This window comes from Marmota marmota, unplaced genomic scaffold (assembly GCF_001458135.2).
Source record: "Marmota marmota marmota unplaced genomic scaffold, marMar, whole genome shotgun sequence".
In the NCBI taxonomy this organism is placed as follows: Eukaryota; Metazoa; Chordata; class Mammalia; order Rodentia; family Sciuridae; genus Marmota; species Marmota marmota.
Window position 1 is genome coordinate 60,918,092 of NW_025999968.1, and position 26,981 is coordinate 60,945,072.

Sequence of the window (26,981 nt, forward strand, 5' to 3'; positions counted from 1 at the left end):
GGAGCCATAGGCAATGAGTTGGGCCGCCTCTTCCTAGTCACATCATATTCAAGTGTCCCCAGAAGAATGAGCCTCAGGGTTCAGGTGGGCTGCTCTTGAACCAGATTTTATGTCACCTCCTTCCTGCCTGCTCTCTCCCCTCTCCAAAGGCCAGAAGGTCCTGACAGCAGCCTGGGCTGTCTGCAGGGAGGGGCACATCTACCATGTCCGCTCAGCCCAGCCCCGTGCCCACCCTCAGCGGGTGGTACCTAAGGCAGCTCCCTAAAGGTGTTTGAGAAAAAGCGAGGCAAAGAAGCCTTCAGCTCTCCTCCAGCAGGCTGCCTGTCCTGGGAGAACGAGCTTCGAGGGGCTGCCGGGCACACACTCCTTGCCCTTGACCTGTCCTGAGGAGTGCAGGGACAGGAGCAGGAGTGGATAGGGCTGGGACACTGAGAAGGGGAAGGAGAAGAGAGGTCACCCCAGAACCTTCTGGAAAAGAGCCCATGGTGAGCCCATGGAAGACCCCCTGTGTTCAGTGAAGCACCTGACAGAGTGTACCCCGGCCCAGGTGCCCCAAAGCCACCCCTCTGTGGCCGACACCCATCCCCAGTGCTGCCCCCAGTGGGCCCAGGGGCAGGGGATTGCAACTGCTACCCAGAATGCTTCTCGGAACTACACTTCTGCAGTCCCCCTCCCAAGACAGGTGGGGACCCCCTGTCCCCCACCCAGGTTCCTCAGCAAGACTTGCTGGTCCCCTAGTAGCATGCAGGACACTCTGCTGTGGCCCCACTCCGCAGCTCTGAGGCGGAGCAGAGCCTGACCTTGAGGACCTGCAGGGGCAGCTCTGGCCCATGCCTCCATGGCAGCGGCTTCCCAGCCCCTCCAGGACCTGGGGCAGTGGGCTGTCCCTGCTGCCCAGTGTCTTATGGTACCCTTGACTTGCAGCGGCCTGGACAGTGCCTCCTGCTTCCAGGTGGTGTCCCTGATGAAGGGGCTGGCCCAGGGAGGCCGGTCCATCGTCTGCACCATCCACCAGCCCAGCGCCAAGCTCTTTGAGCTCTTCGACCAGGTATGAGTTCCCAGCACCCTCCTGGACCCCTTCCAGCTACTGCCTGGGCCCCTCCTAGCCCCCACCCTGGACCCCTGCCCCAGACCCCCACCCCGGCCTCCCAGCCAGGTTGAGGCAGGTCGGACACTCCCTCCCATGAGTCCTGGGTGTCTGCTGACTGGCTGACGGGAAGCCTCTGCCGCTGTGGTCATCAAGGCCAATGGATGCCTTCTCTTTCCTCACCGTCCACAGCTTTACGTCCTCAGTCAAGGACAATGTGTGTACCGGGGGAAGGTCTCCAACCTGGTGCCGTACTTGAGGGGTTTGGGCCTGAACTGCCCCACCTACCACAACCCAGCAGATTTTGGTGAGTGGCGCCCAGACCAGATGGGAGGAGGGGCCTCACATTGATCTGAAGAATTGCTCGACTATCCCTCAAGTGGCTCGGGGCCCTCTGGGTGGAATTTGTCGAGAACAAAGGAGTTTCCTCGTCTCCCGGTGGACACATCTGATGGCCAGCTCTGTGTCCTCACCTCGTGATGTCATTGGTCCCTGGAGTTAGGGCCCACCCTACATCCAGGATAAACTCCTCTCAAGTCCATGACTGACCCCCTGCGAAGACCCTTCCCCAGGTCACACTGAGGCTCCAGGTGGACATCCCCCGGGTCTTCCCGCCTCAGCCTCTCTCTCAGTCATATTTCTTTAGATCTCTGGCCTTACGCCCCGGAATCCCATGACTGCCGTGGCACTATTTCCAAGTTAGGCTTAGCAAGCACTGCTCCTGGGAATGCTTCTCACTCCCGAGGGGCAGGCTGCGATGACGCGGGAGGGGAGAGACAGGGAGACAGGGACACTGGGAGGAAGCGAGAGGTGAGGGACAGCTCTGATCAGAGGGAAGGCTTGAGCATTTTTAGAAGCCGTGGTGGAACTAGTTTACAGTCCATAGTTTATGAACGAGAGTTCCACCGGAGAGAAGGGACAGGTGGGCAGGGGAGGGGAGGGGAGACCCAAAGCCTGCATGAAGGTGAGCTTGCAGAGGAAGGGCGACGGAGGAGAAGAAATGGGCACCCGGGAGGGTGCAGAGGCCCTGGGAGGCAAGGTGCTCCCTCAGGGTGCTCTGCTGAGAGGGGAGCCCAGGGCTGTGGCCCCGGGTGGGTGAGGGACAGCTGGAGCTTGGAGACCTTGCCTGGCAACCCAGCATGGCCTGACGCAGGGTTTTATGTGGGAGTGCTTGGCACCCAGCTTCCAGCCTAGGAAGAGAGCAGACTTCCGGGGACAGGGGGCTTTGGGCATCAGGCGGGATGGTGTCCAGTGGGAACCAGGGCAGGGCACAGGGAGGAAGTTGGGGAGCAGAGGGTTGGGGAGTGCAGAGGCCTCTGCCCAGGAGTGGGGTGAGCAGAGGAGGCTGGGGCAGAAGGGGGCTCGACCAAGCAAGTCTGGACGCTGGGGGAGGGAGGCTGGGGTGACACTGCACCAGGACCTGAGGGTACGGGTGGCTGTCCCATGGCCTCGGGCACCCAGCACACCATGCGGTGGTGGGCGTTCCTCCTCCGTGGTCTCCTGGGACTCCGTGGGCTTGGTACACGGCTCAGGTGAGCTCTTTGCAGAGGAGCCTGCCGCCTGCAGGGTGTGGCTGGGCAGGCGTTCGGTGAGCTGGGGTAGTCAGGCCCTAGCCGGGCTTTCCAGGCCCCCTGACCCTGCTGTCCACCTGCCGACGTCCTACAGCCATGCTGGGGCTTTGAGGGCCGGGTGCCGGCTGGTGAACGATGTGGCCTCCGACACTGCCGTCACCAGGGGTGTCTCCGGGACTGCTGGGATACTGCCTAGCCCTCCCACAGGCCCCAGGGAGCCTGTGGTCCCCGTCCTGCGGTGGCACACCTGTCCCGGGCCTGGTCTAACCCCCTCCTATGTCCCGGCAGTCATGGAGGTGGCTTCGGGCGAGTACGGCGATCAGAACGGCCGCCTGGTGAGAGCAGTGCGCGAGGGCCTGTGCGACTCCGACTACAAGAGAGACCTCGCGGGGGACGCCGAGGTGAACCCCTTCCTCTGGCACCGGCCCCCCGAAGAGGTAAAGCAGGCAAATGGATTGACGGGATGGGGACAGGTGACGCAGGCCCCAGAGCCCAGGGTGCCCACCCCCCGCACGCAGGTACCCCTGCTTCGCGTGGAGACGTGGCGGTCTGGGGGCTCACCAGTGCCCTTTCCGCCGTGTCCCCAGGATTCTGCCTCCATGGAGGGCTGCCACAGCTTCTCCGCCAGCTGCCTCACCCAGTTCTGCATCCTCTTCAGAAGGACCTTCCTCAGCATCATGAGGGACTCGGTAAGAGCGTCCTCTGGGCCTCCTGCGGGCCCTTCTCTGGACTCACCCGACCCAGCTTCCAGGTGGCTTTTCTGCCACTTGCATTAGTCCTCTGTCACTGCTGTCTGTCAATGTGGTGACCGACAATCCCAAGACGTCTGTCCACATGAGCCAGCGCATGTCTGGCTGGTGCTGAGGGGGGGTGGCAGCTCAGCCCCATCTGTCTTGTCCTGGGGCTGGGGACGGAGGAACAGCTCCCATCTGGACTGTCCTCCTGGAGCCTCACAGAGGGGGCAGTGCAAGAGGGAAGCCAGGGGGCAGCAGTGGTCACTGGTGCTCATGGTCCAAACAGGCCAGGTGGCCGAGCCCCCATCAGGGTGGAGGGGGAGTGCACCCCTTCAGAAGAGCAGCCCAAGGTGTGAGCACTGGGTGGGTCAGCGGCCCTTGATAGGGAAGGAGCGGGTGAGTGGGAGCCCTAATAACCCCAGCCGTGTAAGTGGACAGGCTGGCCACCTGGCTGGGAGAGGCAGGTGCACAGCCCGTGGTCTGCAGTGCAGGCCTACCGATCCCCAGCCTGCTCTCCCCACTGCCCTGGCCCCTTCCTGTTAGCTGGCCTTGAGGAGAAGTGAATATGGTAGTCAGCACTCCCTAACGCCACAGAGCTGGCCGCGCGGGACACGCCTGTGGCTTGGGCAAGGGCGAGGGCTTGTTTCCCTGGGGCCGGGGGGATGGCACATAAGACCCCCAGCCCAGAAGCCAGGCTCCTGCACAGGGTAAGGTCCATGTCCGCCCAGGTCCTGACGCACCTGCGGATCACCTCCCACATCGGGATCGGCCTCCTCATTGGCCTGCTCTACCTGGGCATCGGGAATGAAGCCAAGAAGGTGTTGAGCAACTCTGGCTTCCTCTTCTTCTCCATGCTCTTCCTCATGTTTGCCGCCCTCATGCCCACCGTTCTGACCTGTGAGTGATGCCCTCGCCCCGCCCTCCGGTCCCTGGATTCCTACCCAGCAGTGGGGGCCAGGGCCAGCCTGACCAGTAGATGGGTTCTCTGAACACAGGGTCCTGTTTCTTCAAAGTCCATTTATATGTGGACAGATGCAGGTTTTATTGTATTTGCTGTTAGACACCAAAATACGGTGTTTACGCCAAAGGACCGACTCTCTAATGGAAGACGGTCAGATACAGTAGACGGAGGTGGAGGGACATTTCCCTAGGGTTTACTAATCCGGAGCCCTCACATTCAGCTACGTAAGCACGTGCAGTTCAGTGTGGTCATGGCCTGGGACGCGTGCTTTGGGATGGACAGGTGCTTTGGGATGGAATTCCAGGCAATTCTAGCCTGCTCTTGACCATCTTGTGCTGCATGGTGGACAGCAGCTGCCCCACAGGACCCACATACACAGGCGTCCTGCCTGAGCTGCCCTGAGTCTCCAAGAGCAGTGTGCCCTCAGCCCACGGGATGGGCAGCCTGAGTGGGCCCCAGGTGGTGGCGGGAGCAAGAGCTAGGCGGGGTCTTCCTCACCGCCCTGTTCACCACAACTTTGGCTCGGGGAGGGCTGGCGATTTCCCCAGGCTGCCAAGCCCTTCATCTTGTGCTGAGCCTGGAGAGGCCGGGTGCAGGCAGGTGCTGTGCTGAGCGCCCGTGGCTCAGCCCGAGGTGCTGTGGGGACTGCCGTGTGACCCTCTCTTCTGCGTTGTCGCCTAGTTCCCCTGGAGATGGGCGTCTTCCTTCGGGAACACCTGAACTACTGGTACAGCCTGAAGGCCTACTACCTGGCCAAGACCATGGCCGACGTCCCCTTCCAGGTGTGTCGGCGGGCTGTCCTTTGGAGGCAGGGCCAGGGGTGGGAGGTCTGGAAGCAGGTGGGGCTGTCCAGGGCTGACGGGCTCTGTTGTCCCCAGGTCATGTTCCCCGTGGCCTACTGCAGCATCGTGTACTGGATGACCTCGCAGCCGTCGGACGCTGTGCGCTTCGTCCTCTTTGCTGCCCTGGGCACCATGACCTCCCTCGTGGCTCAGTCTCTAGGCCTGCTGATCGGAGCGGCCTCCACGTCCCTGCAGGTACCTGCAGAGCAGCGCTGCGGGTGGGCTCCCTCCACCAGCCTGCCTGGCCCCGCTGCCCGGGTGGGGCTCCCACCCTCCCTGAGACCTTCCTCTGAATTCTGCCCTGACCAGGTTGGTCCCAAGGGGAGGAAGGCATTGTCCTGGGTGGCCAGGAGAGGTGCACTGGCAGCAGACAGTGGCTACAGCATGGGCACTTATGGAGCGCCTGCTGCATGCTGCCATGCCTCTCCACTGTTGCTAGACCTTAGCTCACTTAGTCCCAGACACACCATTTTACGGGTGGGGAGACTAAGGCCCAGAAAGGCAAAGGGACTTGTTGGGGGTCACACAGCTGGCTCCAGGCCACGCCCCTAGTCCCTGCAGCGTGGTTGGGTCTGCGCTACTCAGTCATCCCTGGGACACCCCCCTTTACATGCACCTGCTCCCCACCCCGCCCCATCCCTGTTGTCTCAAGAAGCCTGGTTCCACCCCCCTGGACCTGCCAAACCACACCTCCGGCTCAGGGTCTCGGGCCAGTCCTATCCTTGGGAATGAGAGGCCCTGAGGTCCCGGACAGTTCCTGGATTGTCCACCGCCAGCAGCGGCTTAGCCTCTGGGGCCTTTGTCTCCTCGCCTGTGGGTGGGATAGCGGTGGTGTCCGCCTCATGGCATTGTGACAAGGGTGAAAGATGACACTGCAGAGAAGGTGCTAGGCGCCCGCCCCAGCCAGGCCACAGGGACACCTGTACCCCCTCCTCTAAATGGCCCTGAGCGCTGAGGGCACACTCTGAGCCTGCCACGCTGGCCCAGCCCCCAGAGGCCTGGCTTCCCCTCCCGCCCTCTGGGGACACTGCACCTCCCCACGGCTCCCACTCACGCCAGCTGGGCGCCTCCCGCACCTCAGGAGCATTTTCTATCCAGTTCACCTGCTGCCCAGCAAGCTGCCCAGGCCTCCTGCTGCCTCTCGCCCTCCAGGCAGCCTGCCTCAGGATCCCGCGCAGCCCTGCTGCCGGCCCTTGGACCACAGTGTCCTGCTCCAGGGCCGGCCACACCCAGGGCAGCTCCACCCACAGCCCTGCACGCACCCGCCAGGCCACCTGGGTCAGGATGCCCCCTGACACCCACCACACACACACACACACACACTGCAGGCACACACACACGTCACACACACACAGCATAGATAACACACGTCACACACACACACACACCACAGATACACGCCACAGATAACACACATAGAGTACACCCACCACAGATACACACAGTCGTCACACACACACAGTGCAGATAACACACATGTCACGCACATACACCACAGATACACGCCATAGATAACACACATAGAGTACACACACCACAGATACACACACATGTCACACACACCATAGATACACAACACATCACCCACATACCACAGATACACACACGTCACACCACACACACACACCACAGATACACACCATAGATACACACATACAGTATACACACATACAGTACACACACAATATACACACACACCACAGATACACACATGTTGCACACACACACACCTTAGATACACACCATATATACCACAGATACACACATACAGTAAACACACCAGATACACACACCCCACAGATACACTCACATCACACATACACCATGCACACCACAGATATACGTATCACACACACACCACAGATAAAGACCACACACACGCCACACATACTGCAAATGCACACATACACACACACCACAGATACACACCATACACACCAGAAATACACATACACTACACACACCGCAGATACACTCACATATACTATACACAATACATATGCACATACACTACACACATCACAGATACACACCACATACCACAAATGCACACACACACCACAGATACATATACTACACACACCACAGTATACATACACTATACACACCACGTATACACACATATATACATATACACACGTATCCATATACACTACACACACCACACACACACCACAAATGCACACACACATCACACACACATACACACACCACAGATACACATACACTATACACACCATGTATACACACCACACACACACCACACCACAGATACATATACTACACACACCACGTATCCACATACACTACACACACCACACACATATCACAAATGCACACACACACCACACACACACACAACCACAGATACACATACACTATACACACCATGTATACACACCACACCTCAGATACGTATACTACACACACCACGTATCCACATACACTACACACACCATAGATACATGCTCTACACATACCACAGATATACACATATATACACACAACACACACACATGCCACAGGTGCATATACCACTCATACCACATGCTGCACATACACACACTACACATGACACACAGCACACGTACCACACTATAAATATACATACCTCATACCACACAACCAAATACACCTTGCACCACACACAGCACAACACACATGCACATATACACCATATACCACACCCCCACACACACATCCACCTTGCACACACCACACATACCCACACACGTCACACCACACTTGCACGCATACTTGCCCCCGGTGGATTGTGAGTGGACTGTAAGTCAAGCCACTGTGCTGTGCTGCTGTCACCCAGGTGGTGACAGCCCTAGGTGTGCCATACCTGGGAGAGGCTGGAGCCCTGCCCTCAGGACCTGGTGAGCAGGCACTGTCCTCAGCTGCCCCCTGAGGAGGGTGTCTTCTAGTGGGACCTGCAGGGGACCTGGCATCAGCCTGGCTTAGAGACTGAGGTGTCCCAAAGAGGGTCCCCAGAGACAGAGATACCACCCAGGGGTCAGCTCCAGGGATGGTGCAGGCCTGCCCCCCTCAGGCACGCTGGTCGCCTTCCCAGAAAACACTGGCCACCTTGCTGGAGGATGTTTCCCTCCCACTCCCCTCCTCAGCCGGGCTGGGCAAGCCACTCTGCAGGAGACCAGCCCCTGGCCCTGCAGGAGACCAGCCCCGGCCCTGAGGCCATGCTCTCTGCTGCCGGCCTGCTCCCACTCTGGCCCTTTGGGGCTCATCTTCTAGCCAAGGATGACTGTCCTCAGGGCCACTGTGCAGGAACTCAGGAGGACTCCCCAGTTTCCCCCAGTAAGTCCTGTGTCCCTGCCTTGTCCCCAGGTGGCGACGTTCGTGGGTCCTGTGACGGCCATCCCAGTCCTCCTGTTCTCAGGGTTCTTCGTCAGCTTCGACACCATCCCGACGTACCTGCAGTGGATGTCCTACATCTCCTACGTCAGGTAGCGTGGGCAGTGGCAGGCAGGATGTGAAGTGACAGGGTCACATCCCTGCTAATGAGCTTGTGTTCACAGAGGCCACTTTGTGCCTGCCAGCCAAGCACATCCCAGAGAAGGGGCGTCTGTGCCTTTCATTCATTTCCTAGTTTGGTGAGGGTGTGCCTCACCCTCACCAACACCTGCACACACACGTGCATGCACACGCACACACATGCACCCACACGAATGCACACACAGAGCAGGGACGTCAGACCCTGGAGAAGCCCCTGTGTGCCCTCATATTCGGGTGTGTCTGGGAGCCACCTTGGGCGGCTTCTGTATTTTACTTGGAAAGAGTCACAACAGGGTCCTGGTGGCTGGTAAATGTTAAGAGGAAATCCACTGGGGAACAGGTCATCTTGCAAACATCCCAGCGTCACTGCACAAGAGCCTCAGGCCCAGGGACCGTGGTTTCTGAATGGCTCTTGGCATGTGGCCCTTCTGTGGACAGTGCCCAACTTTAGAGCTTCACCCGCCCCCACTGCAGCCAGTCCAGGTGACACACACAGTCCGAGCTGGGCACAAGTGCTGCTCTTCTGAAAGGTCAGCCCAGACCCAGGTGCGTTGTTCAGGAGAAGGAAGCCGACACAAAGCCCCGCAGAAGGCTTTCCCCAAACACATGTGTGCAGCCGAGCAAACCAGAGGCCTGGTCTGTATTCTGAAAATGAGTGTTTTTGTTCTGGCTGGGTGAGGCGGGCACAGAGCCACAGAGGGTACACAGCGTTTTATCCAAGTGCTTGTATGTCCAGGCCAGGGTGCCCAGCCCCCGGTCACATCTAACCATTAAAAGGTGCGTAGTACTGGAAGGAATCCAGTGTCCGTCAGCTCATTCGCCACTAAGTGGGTGCATCTGCTCATCCCATTGTGTTTTGCTGGAGGAAACAAAATTGGGAAGAAGCCTAGTGGGGCTGTTTCTTGGGCTCAGCTCAGGGCACTGTTGAGAAGCTCAGAAGCTTCCGGAAAGAAAGCTGTGGGGGTCTGAAGGCCTGCAGGGCGTCGGGCAGCAGACTGGCCTGGGAGTGGCTGAGCAGGCGGGCGGCCCCATGCCGGCGCTTTCCTCCCCAGGTATGGCTTCGAGGGCGTCATCCTCTCCATCTATGGGCTGGACCGAGAGGACCTGCACTGCGACATCGACGAGACCTGCCACTTCCAGAAGTCGGAGGCCATCTTGCGCGAGCTGGACGTGGAGAACGCCAAGCTGTACCTGGACTTCATCGTCCTTGGGGTTTTCTTCATCTCCCTGCGCCTCATCGCCTATTTTGTCCTGCGGTACAAGATCCAGGCAGAGAGGTAAAAGCCCCGGATGGCTGCAAGGAGCAAACGAGACATGTGGCCAAGGGCCCTGAGTCGCCGCGCGGCCTGCGCCCGAGACGAGACTGGAGACCATGCGGGCTGGAGGGCTCTGAGTTTGCTCCTCCGCCCGGCTGGGTCGGTTCTTCTCTCCATCACCTTTTCTAGCTGTAACTAGGAAGATGTAGAAAGGTTTGTTTTTTACACACAGGATTTAAAACCGCCACAGCTGGTGACGAGGGGCTCCCGCGGAAAGGCTCTTCCTGAGGCCCGGTGACGCTTGTCCTCCCTGAAGGTTGCCTGGGAGCTTGATGTCCTGGGGCAGGAAGTGCGAGGGCAGGACCCCACATTAGGACTGCGGTTTCTAAGGTCATCTTCCTGAGGTTTATCTCTTCTCCATCAGAGTCACTTTTCCAGCCAAAAGTTGATAAATTGCATTCATTTTAAGAAACTGTATCTTTTTAGCACTTGCTGAGGACTTACCCAGGGTAAATTCCACGCTCTGTGTAGAGGTACAGGGGTTCAGCCTGATGCCAGAGTGGGTCGGCTGCAGGGGGAGCCCGTGAAAGGTGCAGGTGCCACTGCAGGAGTTGTGGCTCCACACCACCCCACTCCCCAGGCAGCACTGCCCAGCTGACCACAGCTGTAGGACCAGGTGGCCACCTCTTGCAAGCCCTTTTCATTCCCATGTGCTTCTTATTTTAAGCAGACTACATTGTTTCTTCCTAACTTTCTGACCACCTTCATTTTTCCTAAAAAAGAAAAAATATTGTGTAGAAGATAACCCCTGTTGATTTCTAAAGAGGTCTCCTCCTGGCTCCTCTCCCACACCATCTACCTCTGCAGAACCTGGGAAGCTGAGCTTAGGGCAGTTGCAGCTGTGGCCTGGGGAGATGAGTCAGCTGGAGCAGCTGGTGAGGGGAGCAGCTGGACCAGAGGGGGCGGTGCCATGAGACCCTTCTTTTTCCAGAACATCTGTGCTAGAGCCCTCTCCTGTGAAGGCTGTGTTTTGCGTGGGCAGGTCGCTAACCTCTCTGAGCCAGTGTCCTCGCCTGTAAATAATTGCACTAGACCATGCGCCAGGTCCCTTCCAGCTCCAGAAGGTTCTGAGGTCGCTCGCTCGTGGCCCCAAAGCTTTCGTTCCCTGCTGGTAGAGAATGGAACGTGTCTGGGTTTTACTTCCACGTGCATCTGGTTGGAAAATGCTTAGAGAGTCTTTTTATTTTTTTCACTCCTTGATCTTTTTTAGTAAATCCAATTGAAATGCAAGTAAAGTGTAGTTTTAAGTTTGCTTGTTCTATACAGATATGGCCTTCTAGATTCAGTTTGTAACCAGGGTCAAACTTTGCCTTTATAAAAGTCTTCATTTGATTTCAAGTGTGAGACGTTGCACACAGGGGAGGCCTGGGAATGGAGCTGGAAAAGCGAAAGCCCTGTGTAGAGCCTCAGAGACCCCCAGGCGGGGCCAGCCCAGAAGCCCCCACCCCCACCCCCACCCCCGGCGCTCATGGAGCCCTCCTGCAAGGGGCAGCGCCATAGGGCCACAGGACATGTGCTCCAAAGACAGCTCCCTTCTTGCAGAGCCTGAGACTGCAGTGCCACACCTCGGCAAGTTCAGAAGGGACCCTGAGGTTCCTCTAGATTTAGAATCTGTTTCCCAAGAGCACCAAAGCCCTCTGAAGGGATTCTCCGCCTAGAAGTTTCTGCTTCCCCATTTCCAATTTCCACTGTGACAGATTATTTTTCCCTTAATAAATAAGGATCTGATTGGGGTCCTTCCAAGGGACAGATCTCTGGGACAGATCTCGGGCTGTCCGCAGCTGGAAGGGAAGGCACATGCCAACTGTGACAGGGTTATTTTAAAGGCACCCATCCCTCAGCACAGTGTTGCTGGCCCCTTCCCTGCAGTCCTGAGAGGGCAGCCAGGCAGGCCAGAGGCCTTCCACCCCCTCCCGGTGCCCCCTCCCGGTGCCCTCCCTCTCCCAGGGTGGCTGTGTGTCTACAGACATACGTGCACAGGAACGTGCTGGTGTGCAGACCTGCTCCAGGTGTGTGTCTGGTACTGTGGGTCTCCCTGTCACCCTGCTGACCTTGTGTTCCCGGGTGCTTTGTGAATACATGCCCCAGTGAGCTAGGTAGGACAGCAACCAAGCAGCCAGCTGCATTTCTAAATCATGGCGGTCAAGCTGCATGACAGCGCTCGTTCCTGTGCCGGGATGTGACCCAGACAGCGCCCCGCGTCTGATGCCTTTGGTGACTTCTGGCTGTAACATCCCTCCCCTGCTCCCCACCTCGTCTGAGAGTCCACAGCCCCCACTTCTCCACTTCTACTCTGCTGAACATCAGCAGACAGTTAAGCCCCTCTCAAGTTCCTTTGAGTGGGCAGGCCTGTCCCCAGGGAGGGGAGCAGCCCTGGAGCACCTGACAGAGCTGGGGCTCGAATATGACCCCGCCACCTGGGGGCACCTTCAGGACCAGGGCAGGCACCATGAGGGTTTTAGGTGAAAACTCATGTCAAGCCCACAGAGGGTAGTTTTCCCCACTGGAGGTCAGGCGTGGTCAGTGTCCACGAGGTAGCAGCCACCTTCGTGGGTGTCAGAGGGCAGAGCACAGGGTGCCATGTGCTGAGCCAGCTGCCCTGCGGGTCCCTCTGTTCCTTTGCTCCTTCATCAAATCTCCCCTGATCCAGCCACGGCCTGGTGCTGTCCTGGGCCTGGCCGAGGGAGCTCCAGGCCACCCCTGGCTGTGCCTGGAGGCTCCGCCCTCTTGCAGGTGAGGAAAGCTGAGGCTGGAGAGGCCAGGCTGTGCTGCGGCCCCGGAGCTAGGAAGAGCAGAGGGGGCTGGAACCTCGGGCCAACCCCATGTCCCTGCTTTTTACTTTGCTCTGCTGCCTCCTGTTCGTCACATGCAAATGTACCGGAGACGCTTCGGCAAGTATAAGTGCAATAGTACATCAGCAGATACTCGTTCAGTTATGCGTCTTGCCAAGCAGATGGCTGAGGTGAGGGAGGTCTGCATCTCTCTCCTTTGAGGGCCTTATATCCAGTGCCATTTGGGCGTTGCTGGCCGGCCTGGGGCTGCTGTCAGCTTGTCTCAGTGGAGAGGGACCATCCTGCCCTTGCCTGGTCCCAGCACAGCCCCCCTGCAGGGACTGGGGCTCGACGACGGGGCTGATGTGGCTGTGTGTGTCTACAGACATCCGTGCACATGTGTGCACGGGAACGTGCTGGCGTGCAGACCTGCTCCAGGTGCGTGTCTGGTAGTGTTATTCTGTGGCATTCTTCATCTCAGTAGCAAGGTGGTCTCTGAGCCCTCACTGCCTTCACCCCCAAAAGGAAAGAGCTTTCTCTCCTCTTGTGCCTGCTGCAGATGGGGAGAGTGTGGTCCTGACCTGCCAAGGCTTCTGTCTGACGCCAGCTAAGTCGGGACAAGGCGTCAAACAAAACCCAGTGGGCAGAGGGAGGTGTAGAGTGTATGAAGAGAAAGTCAGATAATTTTAAGGAATAAAGACTGCTAATAAAATATTTTGTATAAAACTTTTTACTTGCATTCAGTGTCAAATGTTTCAAGTGATTGGTTGGGTTTTGCCAAGTGAATTGAGGCTGAGGTTGTATTTGGAATCTCCTTGCCCCCTGGAGAGAGCTCTGTCCATTTCCTGATGACACCTCTGCTGTGGTCCCCTTTCCCCCTTGGACAGGTTCTACGTGGACTGTTCCGGGTGTGAGATTCCCTACTGTCCTCCAAGAATCCTCGCCCACATCTCCTGCTGGGTTCACGGGACCCCAACCCCAAAGTGTGCCAGACCAGCTCCAGGCTTGAAGCGATGGTCCTACACGCAGCAGCCCATTTGGGCTTGCCCAGCTGTCCTGCCCCTTGGTCCTGCCCTCGGTCCTCTGCACCACTGCAGGGTCTCCACCCCCAGGACCCAGGGACATTCCAGCAGAGGATGTCCCTGCTGGCTGCTCTAGTGCTGCAGGAAATCCATTGCTCAGGCCCAGACTCTGCTGAGAAGCTGCTGGGGTGGAGGCAGCCCTTGGGAGGTTGGGCCCCAAGTCAGGGTGAGCGGGACCAGGAGTGGGGACAGGTGCTGCCTTAGCTCCCGGCTCCTGGCGTATTGTCCAGATGATGTGCCTGAAATGTTCACTTTCCAAGGGCAGCAGTGGCTTACGCCTGGGCTTTCAAACTGGACTCATTCTCACCTCTAGGACAGAGAGCAGGCTGGGCAAGGTCATGGCAGCCACACACAGGGGTCCGTGCAGCCCTCTAAGGGCAGGGAGGGAGGGAACATGGGCATGAAGGGCAGCACCCCAGGTGGATGCACACAAGTTGTGTGCATGTGGCTCTCAGTTTGCTGCCCCCTCCCCCCGCTGCTCTCTGAACACTGCAGTCATGGTCCCTCCAGCCCTTGGCATCACAGATAACCCCCCTCCGCCACCCAGCAGCCTCTGGTGCCTGCATTTGGGGCTGTCCCTCCTTGGGAAACTCCCTGGGAGCAGGGAAGAAAGAGGCCCCACACCCCTACCGCAGTTGGATTTCACCTTTGCAAGCTCGATTCAGCCTGTACTGTGGCACCCCCGTCCTAGGGGGTACATTCTGAGACCCCCAGAGGGTGGCTGACATTGCACGTAAGAAGAACCCTATATATAGGACCATGAACCCCCAGGATTAAGTTTTATCTATAAATTAGGCACAATGAGAGATTACCAACCAACAACAGAACAATCATATCAGTGCACCATCACAAACGCCTTGTGAACATGTTCTCTCCCTCAAAATGTCTTCAGCATCTGTGGACTGTGTCTGGCCGTGGGTGAGTGGCAGTGTGGACGTGAAGCCTGGTGAGGGGGGGACCATGGACCAAGATCCAGGCTTCCATGGGGCTGGGCTGGGGCTCAGTGGCGAGGGCTTGGCTAGCATGTGTGGGGCCCTGGGTTGGATCCTCAGCACCACAAAAACAAACAAGCAAACAAACAAAGGAGAATAAAGGAAAAAAAAAAGAACCCCTGCAGGAGGAGGCTGAGGCCCAGGCTGTCCTCCGAGTCTGCCTCCGGCCGTCCTCTCTTTTCCCCTTTCTCCTTCTGTCTTCCTCAGCCGCCGCTCCTCCTCCTGTGGCCTCTCAACGTGCCCCTCGGAGCGTCCCTCCAGCAGGTTTCGGTGCCCGCCCAGCGTGCCCGCGGCCAGCAGGGAAGCACGCCTGGCCTGAGGAGTGTGAGGCTGATGGTGTGAACAGGGGCCAGGGTTGGGATGCCTCCTGTCCTCAAAAATAGTCCCCTGGCATCAAAAGGAGACCCCACCCATGCCCACGGGCTCCCGCATCCCCCAGGTGAGGCAGTCCCGGCACTGGGGCAGAGCCCGGGCTCCCCCGGCAGAGGCAGGACGGGAAGGAAGCACAAAGCACCCTCGTCTGTCACGCCCTGGGGCCTCGGCCGGTCCTCGCCCTTCTCCTTGAAGGGCCTCCCACGCCGAGGGGTTCACTTGCCCAGCCTCTCGCCTTTCTGGTCACCCCTTTCAGGTCCACAGCCAGGACGTGGGCACAGGTGCAGGGGTGTCACTGTCACTGGGGATCATGGTTTGGGGACAGCCTCTCTGCCCCTGAGGTCTTGGGGCCACACTGTACAGAAGGTGAATCCGGGAGGGTTCCTCTGGCTGGGTGGCCCGTCCTCCTGTGAGTGTCTCTGCTGAATGGACGTTAAGAGAGGGTCTGCCCGTCCCTTCAGGTGCCCCGGGTCTGTACCTCGACACGGACTTAAACATGCCCACAGCCAGAGATGGTGTTCGTGTCGAGTGACATTATCAGACCTGGTCTCTGGACACCTGGGAGCCCCTCACCCTGACGTGGTGAGCTGGCAGAGGTGCTGACGAGGCTCGGCCGGGAGCAGTGAGGCAGGACCCGCCCTCGCATCCTGCTTGGGGGCCTCCTCAGTGCCCCGAGTCTCCCCTGAAGGACACTCGGCCAGGCCCTTCCTGCTGGTAGCTGCCAGATGCAGGCATGCCTGGGGCCCTGTCCTAGCAGGGCAGTGTGCCCAGCAGGCTCCTGGAGCGTCACGAAAACTGCCAAGTGGGGGAACTGCAGGCTCGTCCACTGCAGGAGTTGCCAAAACAGCTCGCATCTTAGGGGAGCCCGACCTACATCTCCAGCTGGTAGACGCACTAGGGGTTGACGGGAAGTTAGGAGATGACAGGCTTGTGGAGGTCCTAGGGTGCCTCTGAATCGGATGATACCACAGTTTGGTTTTTCTGAAAATATTTTTATGGACAATGGTGGCAATTTGCTTCTTAGAACTTTGTATTTTTTACACTTCTGTCATTGTGATCTCTGGGGTCTCTTCTCCATGACCTTTTGAATATGGACTCCAAAACTTAATCATAAATATCTCATCATTACTCACTGGCCAAGTGAGAAACAGTGGCAGAAGATCCTATCACCAGATTCCCAGTACAGTGGACCATTTGGGCAGTGCCGTGCTCCCCCAGGGCTGAAGTTGCCAGGTGTGCCTCCCCTCCCCTGGCTTCTCTGCACTCCGTAGTCCTGTAGGTGCCTGATGGTAGCCCAGTGGAGGAGAATCGCTACCTTTTACCCCTGGACACCCTCTTTAATCTTTCCCCTGTTCCTGCCCCAAAGCAAACATCAATGCAAGCGACTTTGCAGACAGCGTGTGAACTGTGATTGATAATCCTAATGGGTAATTATTTATCTGTTTTTATAATGATTCATGGAGAGCCCTACCTGGACTTAGCCATGCCACCTTAGGATATAGAGTGGCTGCCCACCAGGAGATGTGCACCATTAGAAGAGTGACACACACAGGGACATATATGTTATATGTTCAGAAATAACATTGGCTCCTCGGGGCACTTGTTCCCTTAGCTGTTACACTCTGTGGGGATGCTGAGTCAGGACAGACCTGGGATGGGAGTGTTCTGACGCACCCAGGGCTGCCCGCCTGTCTCCACAGGCAGCTCTCGTTAGAGTTGTGCTTGTGTTTTTTTGCAGACTTGAACTTCTTGAACTTGGTTTCTGAAATCAGATGCCAGTTATGGAAATGTGCCATACACCAAATAAACATTGTTACTTTCAGATTTCTACTTCTCCCTCTTTTCTCTTCCACTCACTGGAGCTCAGACCTGCTGGGGGAGTGAGCCCAGGTCGGGTAGAGCAGCAGGGTGGTTCCTCCATACGTGCCCTTGTTCCTAAGGAAGCAGATTCCTTGTTAGGTGTTAAGACAGAGTCGGATCTGCTGGGAAGGAAATTAGGGGATGGTGGGGATGCCTCCAGCCCCGAGCTTGATGCAGGTCGTCCGAGGTCCAGTGTCCACCCACATGTCATCTCATTTCACTGCCATCAGAGCCACATAGCTACTACCAGTCACATTTTGCAGATGAGGAATCTGAGGCTCAGAGACGTTAGACAGCTTACGCAAGGCCTCAGAGCTCGTCAGTGGTGGAGGCAGAGTTCAGACCGCCACCGTCAAGCTGGCGGCCAGGACTTCTGTCCACTCATCATACTTTCTTTCCTGGGAAGAAGATGTTTAGGATTGGGAGCACAAAAGGAGAGCCCGTTTTGTCCCAGGAAGTACCCTGGGGAGTGGAGAGTTCTGCCAGCCTTTCCTTAGGCATCGGGTGACGTGCCAGCTTTTTGAGGGTCCTTGGGGTGCAGGCATGTTGGGCTGGGCCCTCCTCTGGGGCTGGAGGAAGGTGTGTGTGGGGACAGGACAGCAAGACCCACCTGGCCAGGCACTGCCTCAGCCCATGTGCTCTGTACCGGCCTACAAGATGACCAGGCTGACAGCAGAACACAGTGTGCCCCTCCCTACTGCCAGACTCTGAGGACACGGTGCCCTCCCTGCATGCCCCCACCCGCCGCCTGCCCCAACACAGCAGTGCACCACACCGTAAGGCCTGGAGCTCCCCATTCTGGCTTTAACAACTGTGTGGCACACCATTGTTGGAATGTTCCAGAATCCATGCAGCCATTTCTCTTCTGAGGGGCACTACTGTGGTTGTTTCTACAATAAACCATGCTTTAATCAATCTGGAAAATCAGCAAACATCCTTCTGTCCTCACAATCTGCCTTTCAAGCTGAGAAGTCCTTCTGGAAACCAAGGAAGGAAATCCAGGACGTGAGACAGAGGTGTGGAGAAGAGTGGCCTGCAGGGAGCGCTGCAGACCCTGCGGTGAGCGCTCCGGCTCTGAGCCCCCTTACCCTGGCATCCAGGTGACGCCTGCAGGCAGGGGCTCTCAGGACTGCAGGTGTGTGGCGCACCTGATTCCCCGTGAGGCTGCAGGCTGTTTGAAGCAAGGAGCCTCCTGAAGGTATTTTTTGTTTTGTTTTGTTTTTAGCTCATTGCAGTTATACGTAATAGTGGGGTTCATTTTGACATACTCAGGCGTGTGTGTAGCATAGTTTGCTCTATTTCAGTTCCCAGAACTTGCCCTTCCCTCCCTCCTCTCTGCCCTGGCCACCACTGTCTACTCTACAGGTCTTCCTCTGTCTATTTTTATTTGGCACGTCACAGTTTATGTGCAGGTGGGGCCCCCAGGATGTTCTGAAGAACTGGAGGATTCCCCTGCCATTTCCCCTCTTGGCTGTCCCCCTGTCTCCGTGCAAGCGGTGATGCTGTGCTCGGTGCGGCCCTGCTCTAAAGACACCAAGGCAGTCCCCCCCAAGGCCTCGCAGCCTGGCCACTCCTTGGCTCTGTGTCCTGGTTTCTCCTGATTTTCTCGTCTGTAAACACCTGGGTGCCCTGTTTGAGGGCAGGTGTCAGAGGAGACAGGATCTTCTCTGCTCCCACATAGGTGATTCCCCTGGTTAGCGAGGACTGGGGTGTATGGGAGGAGCACAGCAATGACCGCACCCATGTAGGTGTCCAAGGGCACCCTCCAGAGCTGGGCACTCCAGGGGCAAGGGGCCTGCCCTCCAGGACAGAGAACCAGGGGCAGGTCTTGGGGATGGACATCAGAGAGGGTCAGCAAGACAGAAGGTCAGCGGGGTCTAGGCCAACAGGCACAAGGAGCTGCCCAGAGAGAAGCAGCAGATGATTTGGGCACACTGAGTGTGGTCTCCCAAGCTCAAGGGCTCCGATAGGCCACCTCAGATGCCACGTGGCAGGACAGATGGCATTGAGGGCCAGGTGAGCCGGCCACATGCTGGTGTTCCATACACCCTTGGAAATGAACTCGCAGTTTTCCAACTAGGAAGCCAGACATCGCCTATGTGGGCAAATCAGCAGAGGTGTGAATGCACGTGTGTATATGAGATATCTTCACACACACAGAAGTCACTCTGTGGAAGTGGACAGCTGGACTTCGGGTCTGGAGTTTCGCAGAACAGTGCGGCCTTCACCACCACCTCGTCTCAGGGTGCTGTTCTTGCCCACCAGGAAACCCCACTCACTAGCACCCACTCCTGGTCTCTCCCCAGCCCAGACCCTGACCCCCTTCCGTTTCTGTGGATCTTCCCGTGCTGCACATCTTAGGGAAATAAAATCATACAACACGTGCTCTTTGTGTCTGGCTTTTCCACTTAGCATGAAGCACACTTGGGTTTTTAAAACACAGTAAAACCTAAGGAGGAAAGGGAGTCATGAGCTCAGAGAGGTGGAGCACCCCACCCCAAGCAGGAGGCGGGAGGGCGGGAGGGCTCTGGCCTCCAGGTGCCCACCTGTGAGGAGTCTTTTCAGCCAGCACCTTGCTTCACAGCACTGTGTGGTCATGACAGCTACTGTGACTGTCCCCATTCTGTTGATAGGGACCTGCCGCCCAGAGAGTCTCTTGCCCTTTACAGTACTTGACACTGTCTCTTCAACCTAAAGATGCAGGACCAGGGGAGAAGTCCAGTCTCTGGAGGAGGCAGGCCCCTGCCGGGGCTCAGTCACACAGCAAAGGGAAGCTATGAGGCCACCCTGGAGGGTCATCTCTGGCCACACAGATGCCCAGAGACACCCTGCTACCTGAACCCCTGCATGGGATCACCTGAATCACAGCGAAGGGCGGCCCATGGAGGCAGGAGCAGGCGGCCGAGTGGGCAGCTCACAGGCCACTACGGGCATCGTGTATTGAAAGGAGTAGCTCAGCCAAGGTCCAAACTGGACAGACACGCTCCCCACACCTCACCTGCCAGGTGTCACTAGAAGACGTGGGCACATTCAAACCAGGAGAACAACGGACGGCAGAAGCGACTTTGTGATAGGACGCAGAACAGAACGGCCACCAGGCTCACACTTAACAAATGGGGGTGTCACCATCCTGAGCTAGTCTACAGGTACAGGCAGTCGTCTGGGGGACCCTGCCCTCACAGTCTCCTGCCATCCCAGGGCCTTATTTATATGACACTCAGAAATGTGCCCCCCGATTTCCAAATGCCCCTGCTGGAACAGCCTCCACTGGGCTAGAACACGTGTCTCCACCCCTGACCACTCCCACAAGCCCTAGAGGAGGGCGAGAATGGACCAGGCAGCCCAGAACAGGCTTGGCGACAGACTGGAGAGAAGCTGCCCAGCCTGGTGTGGCCCTTGAGACCACAGGAGCACTGTGCTCCAGGTCAGGCAGCTGTCCTTGCGCCTGTTGGCCTAGACCCCGCTGACCTTCTGTCTTGCTGACCCTCTCTGATGTCCATCCCCAAGACCTGGCCCCGGTGGATGGAGAGGCAGACCCCAGCACCTCGAGGCACCCAAGTGAGAGCATCAGAAAGAATCCGTGTGGAGTTGGGGTTGCCCTAGAGACGGGGTGTTCCCAGGAAGGGGTCTGCTCAGGATCCGTTGCTGCCGGGAGGGGCTAATCCACCGTTGGCTGTGGCTGGGTTCTTTGTTCTGTCCAGGACGGAGGCACAAGCCAAGCTGTGCTGATCTACAAGGAGCGCAGTCACCCAGGGTGCCAGGAGAGGGCGACAGTGGAACAGCCTCCACTGGGCTAGAACACGTGTCTCCACCCCTGGTGGTTTGGACACAGTTTCTGCTGTGTCCACAGGATGGCAGAATGGCCCCTGTCTGCTCTAACCCAGTGTTCAGGGAACTCTCTGGGAGTGCCCTTGGGGCTTCTGCCCTGGCTCCTAACACACACCCTGCCTGGGGCCCCAGGAAGCATCCTGAGTTACCATGGTAGGGGAAAGGCAGGGCAGAGGGAGGTGGTGCTGGAGGTGGGGAACCCAGAACAGAAGGCCGGGGATCCAGTTCACTTCCATCCCAGGGCCCCAGGAGGACAGCCTCATCACCCAGCCCAGGGCAGCCCCAGAGAAAAGGGGCCCTTAAAGGACTTCACCCAGGGAGAGCAGAGCCAGGACTTGACTGAGAGAGGTGGGACTTGACAGAGAGGTGGAGCACCCCACCCTACAGCAGGAGGCAGGAGGGTGGAGTGAAATACTAAAATGACTTCACTTGATTTTCTGCCAAGAACTTTCAAGAGAAGTATTCATAAGTAGTGAAAAAAACGCATGATGAACAAAACACAAAAATTCCAAGAAAGACAGGGTTCAATCCCCTATTTGAACAAATGTGCTTCACCCCACTCACCAAACCCTAGCTCTTGTTCCAATAAATCTTTATTTATAAAAACAGGTAATCCCAATAGCTCAGGAGGCTGAGGCAGGAGGATCACAAGTTCAAGACCAGCCAAGGACTGGGGATGTGACTCAGTGGTTAAGCATCCCTGGGTTCAGTCTCCAATACCAATAATAAATAAATAAATAAATAAATAAATAAATAAATAAATAAATAAAAATAAATAAAGCAGGTGGCCATCCGCAGGCTGCAGCATTGCACTGAAATGCCTTCCCTCTGGATCACTGACTGGGCCTGGTGGACCCCTGGGTGGGTGCCTGAGGCGGGGCCTCCTACACACCCTTTCCTGTCTCCAACCCTCCTGCCGCTCTGCCAGCAGTACCACCTGGTTCTGGAACCAACATGATTTGGGGGAAGACTTTAGCACACGCGGTCCCTTCCCTGTGCCTTGGCCTGCCAGGCCTCCCAGCCCCAGCCCGTGCCCTCAGAGCCCAGCGGCTCTGCAGGCTCTGCTTGTTCGGGGGAGTCAGCATGCAGGCTCCCGGGGAGGGGGGCGGGCGGCATGCATCTCCTTCTCGGGTGAGATCTTGCCGTCCTGTCCTGGCAGCCAGAGCCCCGCAGGCCCTCCTCCCTTCCATCCCTGGGTGTCTGCCTGCCCATGCCGGCGTGCTACAGGTCCTGTCCACCTGCACAGGCCCCAGCACAGACTGACTTAACCACCATGGCTCTGAGCTGCTTTGAAAGTGGCCCTGAGGATTCCGAGGTCCAAGCCTCCCACTTGGGCTGAGGATGAAGTGCCCGGATCGGGGTGTCTCAGCCTAGGTGCTGCTGTAATAGACTCCGTCCTTCAGAGGCACCAGCAGAGTGTTGCTCAGCGGTGGGGGCGGGAAAGGCCAAGCTCAAGGTGGCAGCAGGGCGGAGTGTCTGGAGAAGGCTGTTCAGAGGGTGCCTCCTCGCCGTGCCCTCGTGTGGCGGGATGGGGGAGGGAAGAAGGGCCTCAGCCAGCACAGGCACCACTCTGCCCATGGGACAGAGCCACCAAGCACTCCCAGAGTCCCCACCTCTTTACTTCAACGTGAATTTTGAAGTGGCACCCGCAGCAGGGGGGCCATGCTCCTGGACAAGAAGCCCAGGATGCGTGGAGCAGAGGGCCAGGGGCTGCTCGGGCAGGAACAGGGCGAACTGTGGGGCCCATGTTTGAGTTCCAGATGGAAGGTTAGGGCCCTGCTCCTGTCCCCACCTGCGGCAGTTCTCCTGGGTGAAGAGGGTGCCAGAAGGTGGCACCTATGCGTGGGGTGAAATGGCACCTGTGCCTAGGGTGGAGGTGGCTCAGTGTCCGGGCTGACCTAGGGGTCCTCCCACATCCCTGGGAGACACACCCAAGCTTTTCTGATGAGGTCCTGAGCAGCCAGCAGCACACAGAGACACCATGGCGGGGTGACCACTGCCCCCTGAGAACAGCCTTTGCTGTTGTATTCAAAGGACACGCTTCTTCCTCTTCCTGTCCGGCTCCTCCCCAGTCTCTCCCCCTCCCTCATCTCAGGGAAACAGGGTCACCTTTCTTCCCCATGCCAGTGCTGGGGAACAGGTCAGGTGGTCAGCGTGGGTAAGAATGACCAGGGTCTGGTAAGAGAAAATTGGCTAACAACCGTTTTCAAATCAGGCAGCCGACATGGGTAAAAGTAATGAGGGGCGACAGGAGACGATTGTTTTTCAAAGAAAGATCAAAGAGTAGCTGAGGTTATTTTTCAAAAGACTTTCGTGCTCACAGTCCTAGGCCCATATTCAGGGAAGAAAAAAAGACAATTAGTAATGAAAGAGCGAAGTCTGAGGGCTAAGAAGAGCAGGGCGCCCCTCCCTCAGGCACCCTCCTCTTGGGAGAGGCCGTCCTCCATTACCCTCTTAAATAAAATTGCTTCCCTTGGCTGTCCAGGGCGTTCATTCTTCGACTCTGTGGAACACAAACTTGGTCCCAGTCATCCACAGGCAGAGTTGTCAGCAGGCAGAGGTGATCTGTAGTTGAGCACATGCCCTCCACAGGAACAAAGTGGTGGGACCATTGAGTGACCAGGTGGACAGTGGCCACAGTGCCTGTGAGGGCGACAGCGGCTGAGGCCAGGGTGCTCACCTGGGCCTCAGGCTCCATAGTAGAGAAGAATAAGATACAGACACCTCAGGGCCTCAAGGTTCTGGGGGTCGTGGTGCAAGGGCCCTGAGGCCAAGTACAGGAAGCAGGTGTGAGTCCAGGGGCCTGATTCTTGCTGGGTGATGAGCTTTCAGGGCCAGAGGACCCAGCAGCCAGTGAGCCATCTAGGCTGCCTGCGCACTTGCCTGGTCCCTCTGCTGTAGATCATGAGCACCAGCTGGTCTCCAGAGGCAGACAGGATGAGGGGGAGCAGGAGGGAGCCTCATGCAGGAGTCCTCCTGAGCGCAGAGTACTGCCACTGCCCCGGTCCTGTCCTCCGAGGCACAGACAGCCGTTGGCTGCCCACTGCTCACACCACTCAGGACCATAAGTCAGCAGGTGGGGGCCCGTCAGCCCTCCACGCCCTGCCTCATCCTGACAGTGCTGTGGGATCGTGGGGAGGAGCCACCAGGAAGAGATGAGCACTCAGGAACTGGACAAGAGGCCCAGGGAGGGCCTGGGCTGGGGAGGCCCTCTGGCACCATGGAGGACCAACAGCTGGAGGGCTGTCCCCCGGGCTGCGGGGTGGGGCCACACTCTGATCTTGGGTGGAGAATCCTGCACTAACTGAGTCTGTTTTCTGTGGTGACAAAATATCTGAAGCAGGACACTTAAAAAGGAAGGAGTTTGGTTCACAGTCTGGAGGCCCGGAGCATGGGCTGTCCTTAGAGGGCAAGGGCCAAAAAAGGTGGGCATCTGCTGGGCTCCGGTGAGGGCCACATGGAGGAGGGTCACCGTGGCAGAAGCTCCTGCAGAGAGCCCCTGGGGATACAGCCACAACCCACCCTCTGGGGAACTCACTCACTTCCTGAGAGCCACATCAGTGCCCCCAAGGCCAGGGCCATTTCCCTCTCAACGACCCTCCTCTTTGCAGAACATGCACTGGTTGGCTTCCTGTTCTCTGAGGTTCTTTCCGTCCCTCTGATGAGCAGATCAGGTGACTCACCAGGGCTACAGGGCCCATAGAGGGGTCCTGTCATTCTCTGGGTCCTGGCTGTCCTTAGAGGGAAAGGGTCAAAAGGCTGGCTGCTTTTCTTGGCCACCTTCTTCCTCGACTTTCATCTCCAAGTTTTAGGTGTTAGGCATCCAGCAGGCCAGTATCCCCAGGCTTGAAGTGGAGGTAATGGGTCTTAACTCTCAAGTTTATAATTTACAGTTACCCTGTCCATTTAACTGGGACCAGTGTGAGTACTGGAGTCAGCACTGGATGCTTTCTGTCCTGTAGGTGATGGCTTGGAATCTCAAGTTCACACAGCTTGTTTGATTAGAAGCAGTACCTCTGCAAAACACTAACAGGCGACAGTTATAACGTTTACAAGGAAAATACAAAATGAAATTAACAGCAAAAACATATTTAGCTTGTGTAATAGCAATAAACCAAGAAACGTGACTTTTATCATCTTAAATCTTTACCTAGTAATGTATTATATACCCTGGGGTTTTTTGTTTGTTTGTTTGTTTGTTTTTGAGACTATACTAATCTTTACAAAAAAAAAAAACTATCTTCTGTACAAAATTTTAAATAAGCTTAATTCAAGCCCACTTCAGAGCCATCGTAACGTGAGTAGGAGGGGAAGAAGAACCTTTACTCAGCCGAGCCTGGCCGCTTTCAAATCTGAGTAAGTGTTTTATTTCTAACTCTCATCTTGCCCCCTTTTAAAATATCATTCTATGAATCTCTCACATATTACTTCCCAAGTCTTTGAATATCAATTAACATAACACAACCTTACATCTGAAACATGAGTCAACAAAGGCAAGAGAGACTTAGCTTTCTTTTTGTGGAAAAAGTAGCACAATGCTTCCGTATTTTATAAAGTCGACCTATAAACAAATCAGACTCTCCCAGTACCCTCCAAAAATACATTTTCACTTCCATTCCAATTTAAAGAGTAATACAAATTTTAATATATAAATTATTGACCACAGATGACCTTTATCCAGTTATAAAACATTAAATAACATAAATAAATTTAACCAAATGTGTTATTTCTGTATAAATCTGAAGGAGACTCTTGCTACAGACAATGTTAGTTTGGAGAACACCAACTTTGTGAAGTGCTCTCCTAAGATTTCCATTAAAAATGTTTAACTTTTAAAGTAAAATTTAGAATCTGTAGTGTGCAGTAAATAGTCACAGGTCTGCATGGATTAGCAGTACTAACAAAAATTAGCCTTAAATCTCTTTTACATTTAGGAAACACTGTAATGATCAGAAATAGCCTTATTCAAAACAAACCAATGTAAGGAGAGTGATCTTTCTATGTCAGATACAATGTATAAAGGAGAGCACTTACTGATTACCTTCCAGCAAAACTAGATAAACTTTCATTTTACAAATTTACATAACACTTGACAAAGCTTGAACAGATATACTTCTCAGATATATACATATATCGACTTACATATATTTAGGGTGTCAGCTACATCATTATAACATAAAATAACTGTTGTTCATTTAACCAGTCACAAAGTAATCATTTAAAACACTTTAAAATGTGTACAAACTCTAATTCCTTTAAAACTTAATTTCCCCAAGTAATAAAACCTAACAGTTACAAGAAAATTATCTTGATAGATAAGCGCAGATGAATATTTCAGACTTTCCTTTTATCACTAATTTTAATTTTAATAATTTTGACTGTACTAATTATAGCCAGTTAATTACATACAACCTTTTTAAGATTTACCTTCCACAAATGTCTGCCACTTTCTCAGATGTTCCACAACTGTTTACATCTTTAGTTTTATCCTCTTCTACCTTGGACTTTACCACAATGTGGGGGACCGTCACACTGAATGACTAGCATTTTCCTTCCCATGATTGGAAGAGGCTCTGTTGGTCACTTTAGTAGTGACCTGGTCACTTTCGTAGTGGCCTAAGATGCTGCCCCAATCCTTGAAGTAGCAGAATGTGTCTTCATGCATAGGCGTGGCCTCCTGCAGCCCCAGGGGTCGAATTACCTGACCTGTCCTTGTAACCCTGCCCCTCTTGACCTTTTTTGGATGGAATTTTCTAAAGAATGGGGGTCCCCCCAATAAAAGCTCACTTCTGAACATGCTAACTCTCTCGCGCCAGCTTCTTGTGAATTTCCTCGCTCTCCCATTTGGGGAGCTTGAGGCCAGAGCAGAGGAGCTGCCGTGAAGCTTGATTCAAAGGTAAAATGTGTGTCTGTGTTTTATTTGGTGTCCCAGGAAATTCACTCGAGCGATCTAAAGTTTAGCTGCCCTCACTGGTCGGGGGCTGCACCCCAAGAATATTACTTTACCAGACAAAATACTTTCTCATCCAGAAACATTTCTCTTACCTTC

At 55.8% G+C, this 26,981-nt stretch overlaps 1 protein-coding gene and 1 long non-coding RNA gene across 2 annotated transcripts in view; one reads left to right on the plus strand and one right to left on the minus strand.

Moving 5' to 3' along the window:
- The window catches only part of Abcg1 (ATP binding cassette subfamily G member 1), a 59,933-nt gene extending 46,405 nt beyond the window's left edge, over window positions 1–13,528 (plus strand). The window contains exons 7-15 of the mRNA XM_015478798.2: window positions 925–1,048; window positions 1,280–1,394; window positions 2,947–3,095; window positions 3,246–3,347; window positions 4,121–4,289; window positions 5,035–5,135; window positions 5,232–5,390; window positions 8,544–8,662; window positions 9,764–13,528. Coding sequence (XP_015334284.1) covers window positions 925–1,048; window positions 1,280–1,394; window positions 2,947–3,095; window positions 3,246–3,347; window positions 4,121–4,289; window positions 5,035–5,135; window positions 5,232–5,390; window positions 8,544–8,662; window positions 9,764–9,992 — 1,267 coding nt within the window. The 3' untranslated portion in view covers window positions 9,993–13,528. The remainder of the gene's footprint in view (window positions 1–924; window positions 1,049–1,279; window positions 1,395–2,946; window positions 3,096–3,245; window positions 3,348–4,120; window positions 4,290–5,034; window positions 5,136–5,231; window positions 5,391–8,543; window positions 8,663–9,763) is intronic.
- A 9,697-nt stretch (window positions 13,529–23,225) lies between these two features.
- LOC125616975 lies at window positions 23,226–26,738 on the minus strand. The gene is made up of 2 exons (XR_007347819.1): window positions 26,360–26,738; window positions 23,226–24,958 (listed from the first exon to the last, which is right to left on the minus strand). It is a non-coding gene; the product is annotated as an uncharacterized LOC125616975 (long non-coding RNA).
- Between the last annotated feature and the right edge of the window lie 243 nt (window positions 26,739–26,981).